The 20,497-nt window shown below is 41.1% G+C and overlaps 1 protein-coding gene across 1 annotated transcript in view; it reads right to left on the reverse strand.

Moving 5' to 3' along the window:
• LOC126295335 (E3 ubiquitin-protein ligase MIB2) overlaps positions 1 to 20,497 on the reverse strand; it is a 370,711-nt gene that overhangs the window by 212,388 nt on the left and 137,826 nt on the right. Inside the window, exons 9-12 of the mRNA XM_049987804.1 lie at positions 17,711 to 17,841; positions 13,805 to 13,953; positions 11,758 to 11,914; positions 7,352 to 7,506 (exon numbers count right to left, since the gene is read on the reverse strand). Coding sequence (XP_049843761.1) covers positions 7,352 to 7,506; positions 11,758 to 11,914; positions 13,805 to 13,953; positions 17,711 to 17,841 — 592 coding nt within the window. The remainder of the gene's footprint in view (positions 1 to 7,351; positions 7,507 to 11,757; positions 11,915 to 13,804; positions 13,954 to 17,710; positions 17,842 to 20,497) is intronic.

Consider the following 20,497-nt stretch of genomic DNA (forward strand, 5'->3'; position numbering starts at 1 on the left):
ACAACTGCCTCACAGTACATTTATTCAGTGATGAAATTTGTTCCCAACAACATGGATCACTTTAAAAACAACGACATTCATGATTATAATACCAGAACAAAGAAAGACTTACACTATCCTCTACTTAACCTATCTTTGGCACAGAAAGGGAAATATGCTGCTGTACAACTTTTCAATAAATTACGAGATGTAATAAAATGTCTAACAGACAGCAGTAACAGTTTCACAAATAAATTGAAATCATATCTCTTTGACAACTCATATACCATAGATGAATTCTTGAACAGGAATAAATAAATCTATAGGTATAATGTATGTATTTTGTGCAATTTAAGGGCATAGAGTTGGTAACAAAAATTTTAAGCTTAAAAATAATTAAAAAAGACTAACACCCTTCATTCATGTGTGTATTTCTTATGCACTCGACTCATTCCACATCATAATAGTTACCATGAGATTGATCAATGGAACACATAACTAACTAACTCAAGTCACAGTTCTGGAAACTGTAGATGCCATTCATTCCACAATCCTGGATGACCAGAGAATAAATTCTAAAAAGATAGCAGAGACCTTGAGCATATACCGTGAATGTGTGGGTCCATATCATTTGTGGCAATTTTGGACATAAGAAAGCTCTCAGCTGAATGGGTTCCCAAACATCTGAATGCGGAAGAAAAGCATGAACGAGTGACTGCTTCATAGACCATTTTGGTCCAATTTTGCCTTAATTCTGTATAGTATTCTCAGATCATTTCATCACTGTGAAGGAAACATGGATATACACTTACGATGCAGAGACCAAAGGACAGTCGAAAGAATGGACACACATTGGTTCTCCGTGTCCAAAGAAGTTCAAAACACAAAGATCAACATACGAGTTCCACGTGCCCGTCTTTTAGGATGGAGATGGAATCCTGCTGATTACTTACAGTGTAGTAAAACCATCATGGCAAAGTACTATGTTGAACTTCTTAAACTGAAGCAACTGTCGGTCTCCAAACGTCAAGGCAAGACAAGAAAAGGAATCTTGCCCCTCCACAAGGCAGCTATCACACAGTTTGAAATCCTCAAACATCCACCCTAATCCCCTCACTTGGCCTCCTCACTCATTACCTGTTTCAAATCTCGTGAAACATCTCAAGGGATGACAATTTTGGAACTACCATGGAGCCAGAAAGGCTGCAGATGAGCAGTTCACAACACAACATTTTTTTAAAAGATGGGTGTCAGTCCATATGAAGTGGTCCAGTTGCTTGACCATTTTTTAAATATTTTTATTTTTTTTAATATGTGGTTACCCCATAATTGAGAATGTCAAAAAATTTTTTAATAATTTATCTTGCACCTTTCTTGGATGGGAGCCATTTTTATTTGTAGGTGCGCGACGATTTTTCAGTCTGGAGACATTAGGGAAAATTTGGATATCTCTGCACTAGGTTAATTTACAACATTGCAAATGACATGGTTGTTTTTAGAAAAGTGTCCTCTACAACATTGTCTATTGCACAAAATATCCTAAATTCAAAAATAACCAGTCAAAATGACCTCCAAAGCTTGGTATCCAAATTTTCAAAAATCCAATTTTTAGGCCCAAAAATAACAAACAAGGAGTGATTTATGGGTCTATTTTTTCGCATAGTTAGGTATCATACACTACTAGCTTCAAATAGAGCAAGAACTCTTACAAATGTTTCCTAAATTTATTATGAATTTTTGAAATTTGAAAATTTTCATTTTTTGTGCAGTTTGGGGTTAGGTATCTCAGGTGGGAGTGAATATAAAAATATGATTTTTGCATAGTTTGTACACCTATATGATAGGAACGTACTGTAAAAATTTCAACACTGATATCTGACTGTGAACAAAAATATAAATTTTTGGAAATGAGGAGATAATTCACATTACTTTACAACTGATCTTATGGCTGTTGCCTATTTAAATGGTTTATTGTTTCATTGTAATAAAATTTAATTGTGACATATTTAGTTAACATTATCACCCCATTTTCATTTAGTTTATTTATTTTTAATAATGCAATATTAAACAATAGGATCTTTCGCTTTTGTTCTATGGTAATAAAAATACCCATTTACCTTTAGGTTTATTGTCAATAAAGAAGTACATTATTGCTGGGTCTGGCATTGCATATGTACATAGTTAGTTGTGGCATTGTTGTAATTAGTCTGTTCTGAAACCTCTGTTAGAGTGGATGTACATACTTCATCGGGAATGTAAAATGTGTTATGTGCTTTGTTCTGTGTGTAATTTGTAATTAATTTTGAGAGATTAACTGGAACACAATAACATGGGTGAACAGTGCTCTATTGGACAGATAGCAAGTGAAGTGTGTCACAAAAAAGGTCACGGTTTAGTTTGAAAAAAAAAAAAAAAAACTTGAAAAATGTCAACGACGTTGATGAAGTCAGACAAACTTTGTTTAAATTTCGATTAAGTTCTTCTGTAACATCAGTGTGTGAGTATCATAAGAAGAAATATATTCTGAGGTACAACAACATTTTTGGAAGCAAGTGCTGTGATCCACTTAACATTCATAAAAAGCCTATTACTAAAGGCTTGAGGGAAATAAAACTTGAACATTTGTCCTTGTTATTTGAGAGCAAAACAGATTTCCAAGTGAAACTTAAAGTGATTCCTGGAAATTCCCCGTGCCCAAATTGTTACTCAAAAATATTTGTTGTGAATCTAGAACCAGAGTAATGTAACCTTGTTAATCACATTTATATATTACTAATGAGGAAGCTGTTAGCAAACTGGATTTTGCTTGTTCTAAGTTAAATGTATCTCCTGCTTTGAAAATAATAAAATTGCATGCACTAAAAGAAAAGCAGCTATTGAAAATGAGGTAAAACAAATTTCAGACAAAATTAGAAAAGACTTGGAATCATGATTTAATAATACAGATACCAACATTATTTCTAATAATTATTTCTGAATATTTGAGCTTAATAGAGGAACTAAAAATTAAATGTTTAGTGCCATCTAAAGAGGAAAAAAGTTAAAATTTTAGGTTTGCTCCCTGACTCATGGTCAAGAAAAAAAAAAGTAATTCATAAATTCAACGTTTCTCATCACTTGGTTAAACTGACCCAAAAATTAGTGAGACAGCAAGGCATTCTTCCCATTTTAGGAAAAAAGAAAGGAGTAGGTATAAGTGAAGAAAAATTAAAAAGCAGTTTTTTGAAGATGATGAAATCAGTATCATGTGCCCAGGTTGCAAATATAGCAAAACAGTTGTTCTAAATGGAGTTACAGAAACAAAGCAGAAATGACTAGTGTAGTCAAATTTAAATGATCTTTATGTAGCTTTCAAAAATTCTCATCTTCAATGCAAAATTGGAATGTCAAAGTTTTGTGATCTCCGCCCTAAGTGGTGTATTTTGGCTGGATCCTCAGGGACACACTCCGTATGTGTTTGCTTATATCATCAAAATGTCAAACTGATGATTGTGGGTGCCAAACTCAGTGATCTTAAATACAAAGTGTTACTAGTTTTAATGGTCTGTGACACTAACAGTTATGACTGCATGACAAGATTGTGTAATAAATTCCCTGGTAAGAAAAATGTTTTTGAATTGTTTCATGAACATGAAGAGCAAATGCCAGACAGTATTACCTTCAAACAGTGGGTCACAACTGACAGGGCAGAAATGCTAATAGTGGTTAAATCTTAGGAAGAGTACTCGGAAACTTTAATTGATAACTTACAAACACTCAAAAGTCACCACTATGTTCCTAAAATCCAAAGTAAGTTTTTGAAGGACAAAAAAGCACAACTTCATGTAACTGAATGCATGGTGCTAGCTGATTTTGCAGAAAATTTTACATTTGCAGCTCAGGTAGCAATACAAGGGTAACACTGGGTCAATGACCAGGCAACAGTGCATCCATTTATCCTCTACTTTAAAAATGAGAAAGATGAAGTTTGCAGTTCTTCAATTTGCAGTCTAAGTGATTGGAGCACAATACTTGGGCTGTACATGTGTTTCAAAAGTATGTAATAAATTACACAAAAGAAAATTTTCCCAAGGTTGAGAATCTGGTATACTTTTTAGATGGAAGTGGTAGCCAGTGTAAGAACAAAAAGAATTTTTCAAATCTGTGCAACCACAAAGTAGACTTTGGGTTGGAGGCTTAATGGCACTTTTCTTGCATCATGCCATGATAAAAATGCATGTGATGGAGTAGGAGGTACAACAAAACAAGAAGTAAGTAAAGTCAGCCCACAAAGACCAACTACACGCCAAATTCTCACAGTACAGGACATGTATGTCTTTTGCAAGGATAATATTAAAGGCATTACCTATCTACTGATCAAGAAAGAAGATGTGATTCTGCATATGAAAACAACACTTAAAACCAGATTTTAAAACTGTATGGCAATAAAAGGAACAAGGCATTTCCACAAATTCCTTGGCACTGCAGAAAACTTAGTTCGATGTTACGTATCATCAGAAACCGAAATTTATCAGGGTCATAGCGTCAGTAATATACATCTCTGTCTTTAACGTCGAACAACATAGTGGCATGTGTGTATGATGGACATCAGTGACAAAGTTTGTATACCAATGAAAAATGTTTTAAGGAAACTTTCAGTGCTTGAATTTACCACAGAAACTGGGAGGTCTTATTCTGTATCACAGAAGCTGTCTGAAGAAATAAGTTCTTAACATTCACCACCAGGTTAGGAACAGTCGCCCCTCGTCGAAGGATGTTAATTGAAAATATTTATTTTAAGTATGTCAAAATAACATAAATGTTAATTTCAGTGATGTTTCCACTTTTTGTACAAAATTCAGTACCTTTCTTCAATATGAAACGAAATGTAATGATCGTATGGCTTTGTTGGGCAGGAGGCCCCACACAGGGGAGTTCAGCAGCCGTATTGCAAGTCCTTTTTAGTTGACGCCACTTCTGTGACTTGCGGGTCAGTGATGATGAAGGACACACAACACCCAGTTTGATCATATCCTGCCAATATCACACATGAATAGGTGACACCCGTAAGATCAGTTGTACAGTAATGTGAATTATCTCCTCATTTGCAAAAATTCGTATCTTTGTTCACAGTCAGATATCAATGTTGAAATATTTACAGTACGTTGCTATCATATAGGTGTACAAACTGTAAAAAAATCATATTTTTATATTCCGTCCCACCTGAGACAACCAACTCCAAACTTTACAAAAAATAAATTTCGACAACATACAGTGTACTGTTCATTGTCGACAGCCCTCTGAATTGGTCAATGTGTCGACTGCAATTTAAAATGGAGAAAACCGAGCTTCGTGCTTTTACTGAACATTTTCATCTGAAGGGTTGGACTACTGCACAGATCAAAACAGAATTAGTTGAGATTCGTGTGGACTCTGAAGACCATTTACTATTGGATTAATGAATTTAAACACCGTCACACAAGTGCCAAAGACAAAGTGCGCTGCAGCTGCCCAACTGAGATAACCACAAAGGAAATCAATGTCAAAATCCACGATAAGATAATACGAGGCAACCGAATAAAAATTCGTGAGATTGGTGATACTTTAGGCATCTCAAGTGAGTAAATACATAATATCCTGCACGGAAAACTAGCTGTGATGAAGCTGTGTGTCAGGTGGGTACCACGATTGCTCACAACCGACACGACATTTCAACACAATGTCTAGCGAAGTTTATTCACAATCTGCGAGTCTCTTCACTCTGATTTGTGACTGCTGGTGAAACCCGGATCCGTCATTACATGCCACAGTCAAAGCAATGGACAGAGGCTGGCGAACATGCACGGAAGAAGAAAAACAACATTTTCTCAACTGCTAATGTGACAGACAATTTTTTTTTTGAGTGGGGGTGGGCTGGGGTTGGGGGAGGTGATCCCCACAGAATAATCCTCACTTACATTTGCTGGAGGAGGGGGGAAAAAAAAACCACTAAGGTTGCCACGCGAAAAAGGGCTCTTTCACCAGAATAATGTACCGCCCCACACATCAGTGATAACAATGGCAAAAGTGCACAGATGGGTTCCTCATCCACTGTATTCGCTAGGTTTGGCCCCAAGTGTTCTTCCTGTTCCCTATGTTGAAATATTGGCTTGCTGAGAAGGAACTCTAATCAAATGAGGAAGTGATAGTTATAGTCAATGAGTATTTTGTGGAGTCTGACAGAACCTACGAGGGTGAATCAAATGAAAACCTTAAATATTTTTTAAAATACTATTTATTGTGCAGAAGTGATACAAAGCTGTATCACTTTTCAACATATCTCCCCCATACTCAATGCAAGTCCTCCAGCACTTACAAAGTGCATAAATTCCTTTAGAAAAAAATTCTTTTTGTAGTCCGCTACGGTTTCAACTGCTGCAATGTTCTGTGGAGTCACAACTCGTTGTGCCTGTCCTGGACAAGGAGCATCTCCCACTGAAGTCACACCATTTGTGAACTTCCTAATCCACTTGTAGACTTGCTGCTGGGACAAACATGCACCACCATACTGAACCTTCATTGGTTGATGAATTTTAATAGCTTTTACACCTTCACTACGCAAAACCCGAATAACAGATTGCTGTTCTTTCCTGATGCAAGTCGCAAGTGGGGCGGCCGTCTTTATACTGATACTGCGACGGTATGTGTGCATCTGCATTATGTTGCCACCTACAGGCCATTCTGCATGCTGTTTGTATCACGCTTACCAACTTATAGGGTAACAGCACGAAATTTCGATTTGTTATTACAAATTGAAGGTTTTCATCCGAGTCACCCACGTATTTTTCCCACGGAATAAAAAAGCTGAAGTATTGCCGGACTGAGTGTATCTCACATAAAGGAGAAGTAAGGTGACTTGTTTATAAAACAAACATTTTTTTCCTTTTTTTTCCATATTTATCATCAAACCACCTTCACATATTTGTTTAATATTGTGAAAACGTGACCCATCTTCTTTCCCATGTGACATTTACGTGTGAGTTACTATTCTAGAAATCTACATCAGGTCACATTATCACAATATTAAACTGTGCGTGTACTTAAAATGAGGAAATACAGAGAGCTTTACAATTCCTATTAAAGGCTACTAGGAGTTGTAGTGGGGACTTTGATAGTTTTCATAAGAAACCCTTGTCCAGTAATATACCATTTGCAGAAAATACTGGCAAGTCACTGTTCATTGGAAAATCAACAGTTTACTACGTGGCACATCTTATGACTACCCGGTACTTAATAAATGGCTTACATTTGAAATTGAGTTTTTCACAATCATATTACCATTACGATACAATGCTTTAGGCAGGAGCTCTCAACAGCACGTGACTGGAGCTGTTTGGAAGCACGCAGTACTCACAAGTTGTTCCCCTTGAGGGCAGCGTGCTGGAGCACGTTGAAGCCTCGGCGGTTGCGCAGCGTGAAGTCGATGTTCGGCACCGCACACAGCATGTCGGTGATCTCGGCACTCTCCTTGCAGATGGCGTCGTGCAGGGCGGTGTCTCCGTACAGGTCCTGTCGACACCACCCGTCTCACTCGGAAGGTCGATCGGCGACAGGAGAACAACTCTATTACGAACTTCCTGGCAGATTAAAACTGCGTGCCGGACCGACACTCGAACTAGGGACCTTTGCCTTTCATGGGCAACTGCACTACCAACTGAGCTACCCAATCACGACTCACACCCCGTCGTCACAGCTTTACTTCTGACAGTACCTCGTCTCCTATCTTCCAAACTTTACAGAAGCTCTCCTGCGAACCTTGCAGAACTAGCACTCCTGAAAGAAACGATATTGTGCAGACATGGCTTGGCCACAGCCTGAGGGTTGTTTCAGAATGAGATTTTCACTCTGCAGCAGAGGGCACACTGATATGAAAACATACCCCAGGCTGTGGCTAAGCCACGTTTCCGCAATATCCTTTCTTTCAGGAGTGCTAGTTCTGCAAGGTTCGCAGGAGAGCTTCTGTAAAGTCTGGAAGGTAGAGGTACTGGCAGAAGTAAAGCTGCGAGGACGGGGCGTGAGTTGGCTTTGGCAGCTCAGTCGGTAGAGCACTTGCCCGCGAAAGGCAAATGTCCCGAGTTCGAGTCTCGGTCCGGCACACAGTTTTAATCTGCCAGGAAGTTTCATATCGGCACACACTCCGCTGCAGAGTGAAAATCCCATTCTGGGAACTATTACGGTTTCGGGGCCCGGCACTGTGAATGCGCGGGGAGACGGTTCGAGCAAGCGCAGCCATTTAAATTTTCTCATGTGTACTGAATACTGTTTATAAATTTCTGAGACGTAGATTTCTTTATGGCACAGTATTGAAACAAATCCAAAATAAGTCTGGGGAAGAACAACATTTCAGTTGTACTGGAGGTAACAGTGACCGTTCAAATGATCAGTATCAAACAGAATTACGCATTACCCAGTCACCCGTTACATGTCAGACACTTGCGCCGGCCTTCGGGGGCGCACAGGGAGGGAGGAGGAAAAGAGGCGCCTCAAACGCCGAAGCGGAGGTACGAGAGGAGAAGGGAAACAAAGAAAGGAAACGGGAATGAGAAACAGTAGTGAGACTGTTCTTATGTCAGTGACAGACAATGCAGAACACTCTCAATAACCCCCCAGACATGTTCCCCAAAGGAGGGGGAAAAGAATACCAAGAGGATAGACGCGCAGCACGGAAGGGTAGAGATGCTGCAAAGGCTGGGGCCCTGTGGTAGCCAAGCATGGACCCACCGAAGAGTGGCGATCCCCCTAGGGAGGGATAAAGTACGGAGGAGATGGCGTCACAGTAAGTGTGCCTGGTCTCCTTGGTGCATTTAAAACAGCAAATGCAGAAGGATAAGAACGCAGTTTACAGCACTGTGTATTGTGTATAGTAGAGGCAGAGTTTGGAAATGGTGACCAACTATTAGCACCCGCGATATAGCAGCATCCCTGAGGCAACGATTTGTGGGCAGTAACATTCAAATGGACAGACCCGCCCACAGTCACGACACCAACCTCTCGGAACACTTGTGAGACATCTCAGAATGTCAGCTTCGCTCCAGACGCCAGCATCCCACACGTTACCTTCACCGCTTTCAGTTCTCGAAGAATAATGGACTGCCATTCCCCCACAGACATTTGAACGCCTCTCTGGAAGTGTCCTCAGCAGAGTTCAAGTCATCATAAAGGTAAAGTGTGGACACACTCCACACTAATTACACACTACATGATCAAATGTATCCAGACATTTGGCTGAAAATGACTTACAAGTTTGTGGCGCCCTCCATCGGTAATGCTGGAACTCAATACAGTGTTGGCCCACCCTTATCCTTGGTGACAGCTTCCACTCTCGCAGGCATACGTTCGATCGGGTGCCGGAAGGTTTCTCGGGGAAGAGCAGCCCATTCTCCACGGAGGGCTGCACTGAAGAGAGGTACCAATGTCCGTCGGTGAGGCCTGGCACGAAGTTGGCGTTCCAAATGTGTTAGTTAGGATTCAGGTCAGGACTCTGTGCAGGCCAGTCCATTAAAGGGATGCTACTGTCATGTAACCACTCTACCAGAGGACATGGATTTTGAACAGGTACTCATTCATGTTGAAAGATGCAATCGCCATTCCTAAATTTGTCTCCAACAGTGGGAAGCAAGAAGGTGCTTAAAACATCAATGTAGGCCTGTGCTGGGATAGTGCCACACAAAACAACAAGGGGTGCAAGCCCCGTCCACGAAAAACGCAACCACACAGTAACACCACTGCCTCCGAATTTTACTGTCGGCACTACACACGCTGGCAGATGACGCTCACCGGGCATTCACCATACTCACACCCTGCCATTGGATCACCACATTGTGCACCAGGATTTGTTACTCCAAACAACATTTTCTCACAGTTCAATTGTCCAATGTTTATGCTCCTTACACAAAGTGAGGTGTCGTTTGGCATTTACTGGTGTGATGTGTGGTTTATGAGTAGCCGCTTGGGGGTGAAATCCAAGTTTTCTCACCTACCACCTAACTGTCATAGTACTTGCAGTGGATCCTGATGCAGTTTGGAATTCATGTGTGACGGTCTGGGAAAATGTCTCCCTATTACATATTACGACCCTCTTCAACTGTCGGCAGTCTCTGTCAGTCAACAGACAAGGTCGGTCTGTACGCTTTTTTGGTGTATGTGTCCCTTCACGTTTCCACTTCACTATCACATCACAAACAGTGGACCTAGGGATGTTTAAGAGTATGGAAATCTTATGTAGATATGTATGACACAAGAGACACCCAGTCACCTGACCACGTCCGAAGTCCACAAGCTCCACAGAGCATCCCATTCTGCTGTTTCACGATGTCTAATGACTACTGAGGTCACTGATATGGAGTGCGTGGCAACACAATGCACCTAATATGAAAAACGTATGTTTTTGGCGGTGTCGGTATAGTTTGATCACACATTGTAGGTGTCTGGATACTTTACTTCAGATAGTTTCCACTTAACAGCACTCAGGAATCTCCAGAGGTTTTTTTTAGATTTTTTGAGTAATGCTCATACTGCTTTAGAAAACTGATGTCCAGATACTGGCCTTCAAATCCTGTAGGGTCTCTTAGTGAGACATTTACAGTGAATGAAGCACTTGTAACGGTTCTTTATTTACGTGACCTTTACGGCACTCCAATCCCAGTTCTCGATACTAGTAATATCGTACTACTTTTCTGCGAAGTAACAGACATATTTTTAGGTACTCCGACGTATCGATATATTACAGTGATACGATTCTGGTGTGAATTCATTTCTCTGATACTGTCATCATCTTTGACTTACTCGTAACCATTTTGGCGTGAATGTGCACAGAGCAGCCTTTGTTTCATTTTGCAGAAGTTATGTTGTTATTTCGCTTTGTAAAGGAAAAGCCAAGTCTTGTGTTTGGTTAAAGTGGAAATTAAATGTATGAAGATTGATACAAAACTGTTTTCTTGATGATGCGACAGTTAAGAAGAAGTATATGTGAATTTACAAGAAGTTTACAAACTGCCTATTGGCTTCTGTCTCGGGTTCTTCGGCCGACGTTCATCTAATAATTTTTCTGACGTTTCGCCAGCACGAGTGGCTGGCATTGTCAAAGCTTCACCCTCCATTGCCGGTCGTGAAGCTTTGACAATGCCAGCCACTCGTGCTGGCGAAACATCAGAAAAATCATTAGATGAACGTCGGCCGAAGAACCCGAGACAGAAGCCAATAGGCAGTTTGTCAACAAGTGGCCACGAAAGCCTTAACAATTTTGTATTACAAGAAATTTAATAAAAATGTGGACCGCGAACACCGAGTCAAAAATTACTTCTACCGTACCATTGTTCTGATCTGGGATTGTTTGATCATTAAGAATTTCCTGAAAAGGTCTTCAAATATTGCTAGAATACAGATCTGGACCTTCTAGCAGTCAAAGTGGAATCACCCTAGAATCGACAAGACAAGCCGTAACAACTTGGGACGAAGATAAGTGCCAAAATTAATGACTTTTTTGCAGTGACTCCATTATTTCCATTCTGACGCTACCATCCACAGCCAATAGCTTTGTCGTTGCCCAATAAAGCGAACGTATGCTGCGTCAGCAACATCTTTAATCTGATTTCTAACCTAATTTGCAAGTGGTGGTATTGCTTGACACTGAACACATTAAAGTGTGGGAAAAAAAAATGCTGGAGACACACAGTGTTTGAGATTGTGTGTGTAGGCAGTTTTAGAGTATTTTGGCTGCCCTGATGACACTGGGAGCTGAGTGCAGCCCCTGACACCCACCTGAATGTTGACGTTGCAGCCCTTCTTCAGCAGCTCAGACACACACTGCGCGTGTTGCTTGTTGACTGCTACGTGCAGCGCGGTGCAGTGACCTCTGTTCACAGCATCGATGTCCGCACCTCTCGACAGGAGCAGCTGCATTATCTCAGGCTGATTGCTGTAACACGTCATTACAATTGTACAGAGCTCTCCCTGTCGTACAGTGTACACCGATTCTAAGAAACGGTCCTCAAATACACACAGTTTTAGCCAGTACAGAATTAGTGACACGGAAGCAAAATATCAGATATTTCACGATCTCTCTTCCCTCGGAGGATTTCTACTCCCCCCCCACCAGTTACGGATACATCTACATATACATCTACATGATTACTCTGCAATTCACATTTAGGTGCTCGGCAGTGGGTTCATCGAACCACAATCACACTATCTCTCTACCATTCCACTCCCGAACAGCACGCGGGAAAAACGAACGCCTAAACGTTCCTGTTCGAGCTGTGATTTCTCTTATTTTGTTTTGATGATCATTCCTACCTATGTAGGATAAGCTCAACAAAACATTTTCGCATTCATGGTTATCAGCAGAAATGTGTACTATTTTTCATTCACACGTTTACGCTCTACATCGAGGTGTGGACGATTTGTGGGTGTGAAATAAACATTTGAAAGCATTTGATTAAACAAAAGGAAAAATATAAAGAAGTTTTTTTGCATTTTTTGTTATTTCATGAACAGTGATATTTTCTTATAGTGGTGTAGAGAATTAACTATTATTAATATTGTGACTGACTGATCACAAATGCTCTCGTTACAAGTCAAGTTTTGGGCCTGATTAAGAGTAGCTGGTTCTTAAAGTCTCAAAGGTTAAATGAAGAATAATATCACACTTAAATAACACTGCTTCGAAACCCGCTATATTTATACTATATTTAGCTAGCTATTCCGGAATCAGGTGATACTGTGGCTGTGTAGTTGTGTTGTTGACAACAAATAGGTAAACACAAACCTAAACATAAACATTTCTCTGATATCTTTGAGGGAAACAAGACACGTCAACAACAACATACACGTATACATACACAAACGGTATACGTGGAGCCTTACAATACAACAACAGAACTGACATCACAATACAACAGACAAAGAAAGTCATGGACCCAGGTTGTCAACAAGATGCTGTGCAAGCTGGGGTGGCTCCATAATAGTGTGGGCTATGTTTAGATGGAACAGACTGGGTCATAGTTATATTCGGGTACTTGGAGACTGTTTGCAGCCATTCATAGACTTCATATTCCCAAACCATAATGGATTAATTGTTCGCGACTGGTTTGCAGAATGTTGTGGGCAATTTGAGTAAACGATTTGGCTACCCAGATCACCTGACGCTAATCCCATCGAATGTTTACAGGACACAATCAAAGGGCCAGGTTGTGCACAATCCTGTACCGGCAACACTTTTGCTATTAGGGATCGCTATGGAGGCAGTATGGCTCATATTCTGCAGCGTACGCCCAACAACTAGTCGAATCCGTGTCACATCCAGTTGCTGCACTACACCGGGCAAACGGTGGTCCGACAGGATATCAGGAGGTAGCCCGTGACTTTTGTCACCTCAGAGCAAATCATCTCCATTTCATCCATCATCAGTTACTGTGTCACCCAACAGCAAAACTCAACGACTACTTTTAGTGTCTTATTCTTACTCTAATTGCATCAGTATCACCCAATTTAATTCAACATTTCAGAACCCTCATTTTACTTTTATTGATATTTGCCTCACAAGCTCCGTCCACAACATGCCCATTTCGTTCAACTCAACTTCATAGTCCTTTACCATCTGGCAGAACTACTATGTCATCAGCAAGCTTTTACTCCTTTCTGCACTTTACTCCACCTTCTGAATTTCTCCTGGGATTCCATTACAGCTTACTAAATGTACAGACAGAATAACACGAGACATAGGTTACAACGCTGTCCCTGTTCCGTATCAATTACTGCTTCCACCTCACATCAAAGTATTTCAGTCATCAACAGCAGCAGCACTGACCCAAATGCCGCGTAGTGGAGCGCGGTATCACCCTCGTCGTCCGGCAGCACAAGTGACGCCCCCGCGTCCAGTAGCATCGTCACCAGCTCCGTGTGGCCCTGGTGACACGCGACCTGCAGGCAAGTTTTGCCGCCGCTCTTGCCGTCCACCTGAGACATATTATTGCCGTTAAAACTCTGCACACCCAGCAGTATACACACAATATTGCTCTGTGTAACTCATTTGACTGTGGTGGACTGTGTAATGAAACTGTTTGACATTACAAACCTATATGCTACAAAGAAAACAATGTATCTGTTTAATTTACAACACAATCCAATAGTGTTTCGCATATAATTTCTTTTTACATCTACATTTATAACTTAAATGGCATACAGACTAAGTAGAGATGTGGTTCAAATGGCTCTCAGCACTATGGGACATAACATCTGAGGTCATTAGTCCCCTAGAACTAAGAACTACTTAAAACCTAACTAACTTAAGGACATCATACATCCGTGCCAGAGGCAGGATTCGAACCTGCGACCATAGCGGTCGTGCAGTTCCGGACTGAAGCTCCTAGAACTGCTCAGCCACTCTGGCTGGCAAGCACAGATGTGTATCAATGTGAAATACATATATAAATTGTACCTGCACTATAGTAACACTGGTTCGAGAACATTCAGCATACTTTTGCCTTGGATAATAATTTATTTGGAAAATTTCTATGTTAAAATTAAATTTGGAATAATTACTACTGATTACTGAAACATTTACTCAATAACAAAAAGATTGTGCAAAAGAATGAACTTCCTTTATTGATGTCATGATTGCTATCTTTGATGTATTAACTTTGAAGTCAGTTTCTTAACAAGAAATGGTAGTTTTGTATAAAGCAATCTCATATACTGTGTTGTCCTCTTGGGTAAAATATTCCGGAGGTAAAATAGTCCCCCATTCGGATCTCCGGGCGGGGACTACTCAGGAGGACGTTGTTATCAGGAGAAAGAAAACTGGCGTTCTACGGATCGGAGCGTGGAATGTCAGATCCCTTAATCGAGCAGGTAGGTTAGAAAATTTAAAAAGGAGAATGGATAGGTTAATGTTAGATATAGTGGGAATTAGTGAAGTTCAGTGGCAGGAGGAACAAGACTTCTGGTCAAGTGACTACAGGATTATAAACACAAAATCAAATGCAGAAGTAGGTTTAATAATGAATAAAAAAAAAAATAGGAGTGTGGGTAAGTTACTACAAACAGCATAGTGAACGCATTATTGTGGCCATGATAGACACAAAGCCCATGCCTACTCCAGTAGTACAAGTTCATATGCCAACTAGCTCTGCAGATGAAGAAGAAATTGATGAAATGTATGATGAGATAAAAGAAATTATTCAGGTAGTGAAGGGAGACGAAAATTTGATAGTCATGGGTGACTGGAATTCGTCAGTAGGAAAAGGAAGAGAAGGAAATATAGTAGGTGAATATGGATATGGGCTAAGAAATGAAAAAGCCGTCTGGTAGAATTTTGCACAGAGCACAACTTAATCATAGCTAACACTTGGTTTAAGAATCATGAAAGAAGGTTGTATACGTGGAAGAACCCTGGAGATACTAAAAGGTATCAGATAGATTATATAATGGTAAGACAGAGATTTAGGAACCAGGTTTTAAATTGTAAGACATTTCCAGGGGCAGATGTGGACTCTGACCACAATCTACTGGTTATGAACTGTAGATTAAAACTGGAGATACTGCAAAACAGGTGGGGATTTAAGGATATGGGACCTGGATAAACTGAAAGAACCAGAGGTTGTACAGAGATTCAGGGAGAGCATAAGGGAACAATTGACAGGAATGGGGGAAAGAAATACAGTAGGAGAAGAATGGGTAGCTTTGAGGGATGAAATAGTGAAGGCAGCAGAGGATCAAATAGGTAAAAAGACGACAGCTAGTAGAAATCCTTGGGTAGAAGAAGAAATATTGAATTTAATTGACGAAAGGAGAAAATATAAAAATGCAGTAAATGAAGCAGGCAAAAAGGAATACAAACAACTCAAAAATGATATCAACAGGAAGTGCAAAATGGCTAGGCAGGGTTGGCTAGAGGACAAATGTATGGACGTAGAGGCTTATCTCACTAGGGGTAAGATAGATACTGCCTACAGGAAAATTAAAGAGACCTTTGGAGAAATGAGAACCATTTGCATGAATATCAAGAGCTCAGATGGAAACCCAGTTCTAAGCAAAGAAGGGAAAGCAGAAAGGTGGAAGGAGTATATAGAGGATCTATACTAGGGCGATGTACTTGAGGACAATATTACGGAAATGGAAGAGGATGTAGATGAAGACGAAATGGGAGATATGATACTGCGTGAAGAATTACACAGAGCACTGAAAGACCTGAGTCAAAACAAGGACAACATCCCATTAGAACCACTGATAACCTAGGGAGAGTAAGTCCTGACAAAACTACCATCTGGTGAGCAAGATGTAGGAGACAGGCGAAATACCCTCAGACTTCAAGAAGAATATAATAATTTCAATCTCAAAGAAAGCAGGTGTTGACAGACATGAAAATTACTGAACTATCAGCTTAATAAGTCACAGCTGCAAAATACTAACACGAATTCTTTACAGACGAATGGAAAAACTAGAAGAAGCCGACCTCGGGGAAGATAAGTTTGGATTCCGTAGAAATGTTGGAACACGTGAGGCAATACTGACCCAACGACTTGCCTTAGAAGCTAGATTAAGGAAAGGCAAACCTATGTTTCTAGCATTTGTAGACTTAGAGAAAGCTTTTGACAATGTTGACTGGAATACACTCTTTCAAATTCTAAAGGTGGCTGGGGTGAAATACAGGGAGCGAAAGGCTATTTACAATTTGTACAGAAACCAGATGGCAGTTGTAAGAGTCGAGGGGCATGAAAGGGAAGCAGCGGTTGGGAAGGGAGTGAGACAGGATTGTAGCCTCTCCCCGATGTTATTCAATCTGTATATTGAGCAAGCAGTAAAGGAAACAAAAGAACAGTTCGTAGTAGGTGTTAAATTCCGCGGAGCAGAAATAAAAACTTTGAGGTTCACCGCTGACATTGTAATTCTGTCAGAGACAGCAAAGGACATGGAAGAGCAGTTGAACGGAATGGACAGTGTCTTGAAAGGAGGATATAATACGAACATCAACAAAAGCAAAACGAGCATAATTGAATGTAGCTGAATTAAATCGGATGATGCTGAGGGAATTAGATTAGGAAATGAGACACTTAAGGTAGTATTGCTATTTGGGGAGCAAAATAAATGATAATCGTCGAAGTAGAGAGGATATAAAATGTAGACTGGCAATGACAAGGAAAGCATTTCTGAAGGAGAGAAATTTGTGAACATCGCATATAGATTTAAGTGTCAGGAAGTCGTTTCTGAAAGTATTTGTACGGAGTGTAGCCATGTATGGAAGTGAAATGTGGACGATAAATACTTTGGACAAGAAGGGAATAGAAGCTTCCGAAATGTTGTGCTACAGACGAATGCTGGAGATTAGATTGGTTAGATCTCATAAGTAATGAGGAGGTATTGAATAGGATTGGGGAGAAGAGGAGTTTGTGGCACAACTTGACTAGAAGAAGGGATTGGTTGGTAGGACATGTTCTGAGGCATCAAGTGATCTCCAATTTAGTACTAGAGGGCAGTGTGGAGGGTAAAAATCGTAGAGGGAGACCAAGAGATGAATACACTAAGCAGATTCAGAAGGATGTAGGTTGCAGTAGGTACTGGGAGATGAAGCTTGCACAGGATAGAGTAGTGTGGAGAGCTGCATCAAACCAGTCTCAGGACTGAAGACCACAGCAACAACCACCAAAACCCAGTAATCAGCTTATATGTGAAGTTAAGCACCGGAAGAGCTCCACACCGTGGCCGGGACGCTCACCTTGTCGGGGAAGCTGGTGATGAAGTCCCGGACGGTGTCGGCGTGGCCCTGGGCGGCCTCCCTCACCAGCCGGTCGATGCTGCCAGCCGCCTGCTCCACCACCAGGTCCTGCAGCAGCGCCGCCAGCGGGCCTGCCGCACACACCGTACGCGTCTCACTCCGCCCGCTCACACACTCTGCTCACAACTGTGCATACTTCTACGCGATCTTCTCCTCTAGCACTCGCACACACTGACGGTCTGACACAAATTTTATTACGTACTTCGACAGTTCGTCCGTTCCGGGAATTGAGGGTCTCTACTATTTTTTAAACACACACACACACACACACACACACACACACACACACACACACACACACAGAGGGTGTTACAAAAAGGTACGGCCGAACTTTCAGGAAACATTCCTCACACACAAAGAAACAAAATATGTCATGTGGACATGTGTCTGGAAAATGCTTACTTTCCATGTTGGAGCTCATTTTATTACTTCTCTCCAAATCACATTAATCGTGGAATGGAAACACACAGCAACAGAACGTACGAGCTTGACTTCAAACATTTTGTTACAGGAAATGTTCAAAATGTCCTCCGTTAGCGAGGATACGTGCGTCCACCCTCCGTCGCACAGAATCCCTGGTGCGCTGATGCAGCCCTGGAGAATGGCGTATTGTATCACAGCCGTCCACAATACGACCATGAAGAGTCTCTACATTTGGTACCGGGATTACGTAGACAACAGCTTTCAAGTGCCCCCATAAATGAAAGTCGAGAGGGTTGAGGTCAGGAGAGCGTGGAGGCCACGGAATTGGTCCGCCTCTAGCAATACGTTGGTCACCGAATCTGTTGTTGAAAAGCGTACGAACACTTCGACTGAAATGTGCAGGAGCTCCATCGTGCATGAACCACATGTTGTGTTGTGCTTGTAAAGGCACAAGGCACATGTTCTAGCAGCACAGGTAGAGTATCCTGTATGAAATCGTGATAACGTGCTCCACTGAGCGTAGGTGGAAGAATGAAACTAAAATGAGCTCTAACATGGAAATTAAGCATTTCCGGACACATGTCCACATAACATCTTTTCTTTATTTGTGTGTGAAGAATGTTTCCTGAAAGTTTGGTCGTACCTGTTTGTAACACCCTGTATATATCTATCGACACATATACACACACAAGCAGACATATTTAAAGGCAAAAAGTTTGAGCAGAGATGTCAGTCGACGCGGAAGTCCAGAGGCAAAGATGTCATCGAATGACAGGTGATGTACAGGGGCGGCAACTTGAAATTAGCAGAGGTTGAGGCATAGTGGGTAACGGGAAGAGAGGATATATTGAAGGGCAAGTTCCCATCTCCAAAGTTCTGATAGGTCGGTGTCAGTAGGATGTATCCAGATAACGCGGACGGTGTAACACTGTGCCGAGATGTGCTGGCCGTGCACCGAGGCACGTTTAGCCACAGGGTGATCCTCAATACCGACAAACTGCCTGTGTCCGTTTGTGTGAATGGACAGTTTGTTGCTGGTCATTCCCACATAGAAAGCTTCACAGTGTAGGCAGGTCAGTAGGTAAATCACGTGGGTGCTTTCACATGATCTGCCTTTGATCGTGTACACCTTCTGGGTTACAGGACTGGAGTAGGTGGTGGTGGGAGGGTGCACGGGACAGGTTTTACACCGGGGGTGGTTACAAGGGTAGGTGCCAGAGGGTAGGGAAGAAGGTTTGGGGATGGACCGAGAGGTTACGAAGGTTAGGTGGACGGCGGAAAGACACTCTTGGTGAAGTAGGGAGGATTTCCTGAAGGATGGAGATCATTTCAGGGCAGGATTTGAGGAAGTCATATCACTGCTGAAGAGCCAAATTCAGAGTCTGATCCAGTCCCAGATAGTATCCTGTCACAAGTGGGGCACTTTTGGGGTTCTTCTGTGGGAGGTTCTGGGTTTGAGGAAGTGGCTCTGGTTATTTGCTTCTCTGCCAAGTCGGGAGGGTAGCTGTTTGATGCGAAAGATGTTTTCAGGTTGTTGGTGTAATATCTAAAAACAAAGATGATGTAACTTACCAAACAAAAACGTTGGTATGTTGATAGAGACACTGACAAACACAAACACACACACAAAATTCAAGCTTTCACAACCCACAACCTGGGATTGGATTGACTCCTTACCTTCTCCCTTAAAACCCACATCCTTTCATCTTTTCCTCAACTTCCCTCTTTCCTGATGAAGCAACCGTGTGTTGTAAAAGCTTGAATTTTTTGTGTGTGTGTGTGTGTGTGTGTGTGTGTGTGTGTGTGTGTGTTTGTCAGTGTCTCTATCAACATACCAACACTTTCGTTTGGAGATATATATTTATTCATGAGATATAATTTTAAATAAACAATTTTACAATTTCTTTTCTTTACTTGTACTGTTGAACCATACCTTTTGCCAAATTTCACAATTCTACAGCAACGGGAAGTACCCTCTTAGGTTTTAACAAGTGAGTTTCTGAGAATCAAAATGTGAGACATAAACTGCCATACAGTTTGACTGCATTAACTTGGATGCTTAACATTTTTGCACCACCAGAGGACTACAGATGACAGTATATGACAAATTTCATATTGATGGGTCTATCTGTTCCTGAGAAATGGGGTCTTAACAGAGAGATAGATGGCAAACAGTTTAATAACATATGAGAAAAAACTATTTTTTTCCCATGTGATAATATCAGAAATTAACAATTTTCATATTATTTCCTTTGGTTGCACTGTGAAACCTAGCTTCTTGGCTGATTTCATCATTGTAGGTGA

This window comes from Schistocerca gregaria, chromosome 11, assembly GCF_023897955.1.
Source record: "Schistocerca gregaria isolate iqSchGreg1 chromosome 11, iqSchGreg1.2, whole genome shotgun sequence".
Lineage (NCBI taxonomy): Eukaryota > Metazoa > Arthropoda > Insecta > Orthoptera > Acrididae > Schistocerca > Schistocerca gregaria.